The sequence below is a fragment of the Rhea americana genome, unplaced genomic scaffold (genome assembly GCF_003343005.1).
Source record: "Rhea americana isolate MKP2758 unplaced genomic scaffold, rheAme1 scaffold_311, whole genome shotgun sequence".
Taxonomy (NCBI): Eukaryota; Metazoa; Chordata; class Aves; order Rheiformes; family Rheidae; genus Rhea; species Rhea americana.
Genome location: NW_028186437.1, coordinates 18884 through 20301, shown reverse-complemented (window position 1 = coordinate 20301; position 1418 = coordinate 18884). Strand labels below are relative to the sequence as shown.

The 1418-nt window shown below is 69.4% G+C and overlaps 1 protein-coding gene across 1 annotated transcript in view; it reads left to right on the top strand.

Moving 5' to 3' along the window:
* ZFPM1 (zinc finger protein, FOG family member 1) overlaps positions 1 to 1418 on the top strand; it is a 27404-nt gene that overhangs the window by 7341 nt on the left and 18645 nt on the right. Inside the window, exon 2 of the mRNA XM_085310162.1 lies at positions 994 to 1140. Within this exon, the coding sequence (XP_085166288.1) occupies positions 1008 to 1140 (133 nt within the window). The 5' untranslated portion in view covers positions 994 to 1007. The remainder of the gene's footprint in view (positions 1 to 993; positions 1141 to 1418) is intronic.

Below are 1418 nucleotides of genomic sequence, written 5' to 3'. Positions count from 1 at the left end.
CCCGCACTACAATGCTGCACTGCAACACTGCGTCGGGGCCCCGCACTGCAACAGCACACTGCAATGGTGCACCGTGGCCCCGCACTGCAACGGTGCACTGCGACGATGCGCCGGGGCCACACACTGCAACGTTGCACTGCAATGGTGCACCGTGGCCCCGCACTGCAATGCTGCACCGCAATGCTGCGCTGGGGCAATGCACTGTGGCCCTGCACTGCAATGGGGCACTGCAACGCTGCACCAGGGCCCTGTGCCACAGTGCTGCGCCATGGCCCTGCACCGCAACGCTGCATCATGGCCCTGCACCGCAGCTCTGCTCCGCCTGCTCTGCCCAGCCGGTCGCCTTGCAGCAGCCTGGGATGGAGCGCGGGGGCGACGGCTCTGGCCGAGGAAGCATTTGCCAACGCCTCTCCCAAGCGCCGGGAGCTGAGCACCCCTGCGTGCCCTGAGCATCCCTGCGTGTCGCTCAGAGCCGGCTGCGTTTTTATGTATTTCTTTTCTATTAGTATTATTTATTTATTTAAAGTGCTCGCGGTCCGCTCCTCAGTGGGATGCTGTGTTGCTGGAGACGGCGGCGCCGGCACATTTTGGGGACCATGCCGCGGCGGCGGGGGCGGCCGTCCCCCTGCCCGTGCAGCCCCGCGGCGCGACCCTGCGCCGTGCGCAGGCACCTCGGCTTTCGCCCCCCGAGACGTCTCCCTCAAGGAYGCACAAATAGGGCCGCCGCGCAAGTTTGTAAAACCAGCAGTAAATCTGCTGGCAAAATCGCACCCCAAAACCTTTCCCTCGGCGATGCTCAGGTCGAGCCCCCAGTGGCCGCGGGGCGCAAGGGGGGACGGGGTGAGCTGGGGGGCCGAGCCCATCCGCAGCGAGCGGGATGAACCTAATTTCAGCCRGAGCTTTGGGGCGGTTTTCCTCGGAGAAGGAAGGGCAGGGACCCTCCGGAGAGGAAAGCCCCCGTCACCCACCCCGCGCGCCCTCGTGTTTCGGCAGGTTCCTTGGGAGAGATGGAGGATGGCGAGGACGCCGCGGCGGGGGACGCCAGCCCCTCGGCCGGGGAGGGGGCCGCCTCGGACCGCGAGGGCTCCGCCGAGCGCGACGCCCCGAGCCCCGACGGCGAGCTTCGCCGCGACCTGCCCGGTAAGCGAGCCCCCGGCRCGCTCCATCCACCCGGCGTGCAAATAGCCCGGGGGCAACGGYGGGGGGCTYGGGCCGGCCGGGCGCCCCTCTTGCYGCGGTCTGGGCGGTTCGGGGCAGCGATCTTGGCTTGCACGGGCGCAGCCGGGATGGCGCGAGCCGGGACGCGGCTCGCTCAGCTCCCTTCGCCTGCCCTGGTGCATCCCGGTGGAGGGATGTGCCAAGCGAGCCGCGGCGGCCGGGGAGAGGAGGCGGCTCCGCGCGGCGCGGCACGGCACGGC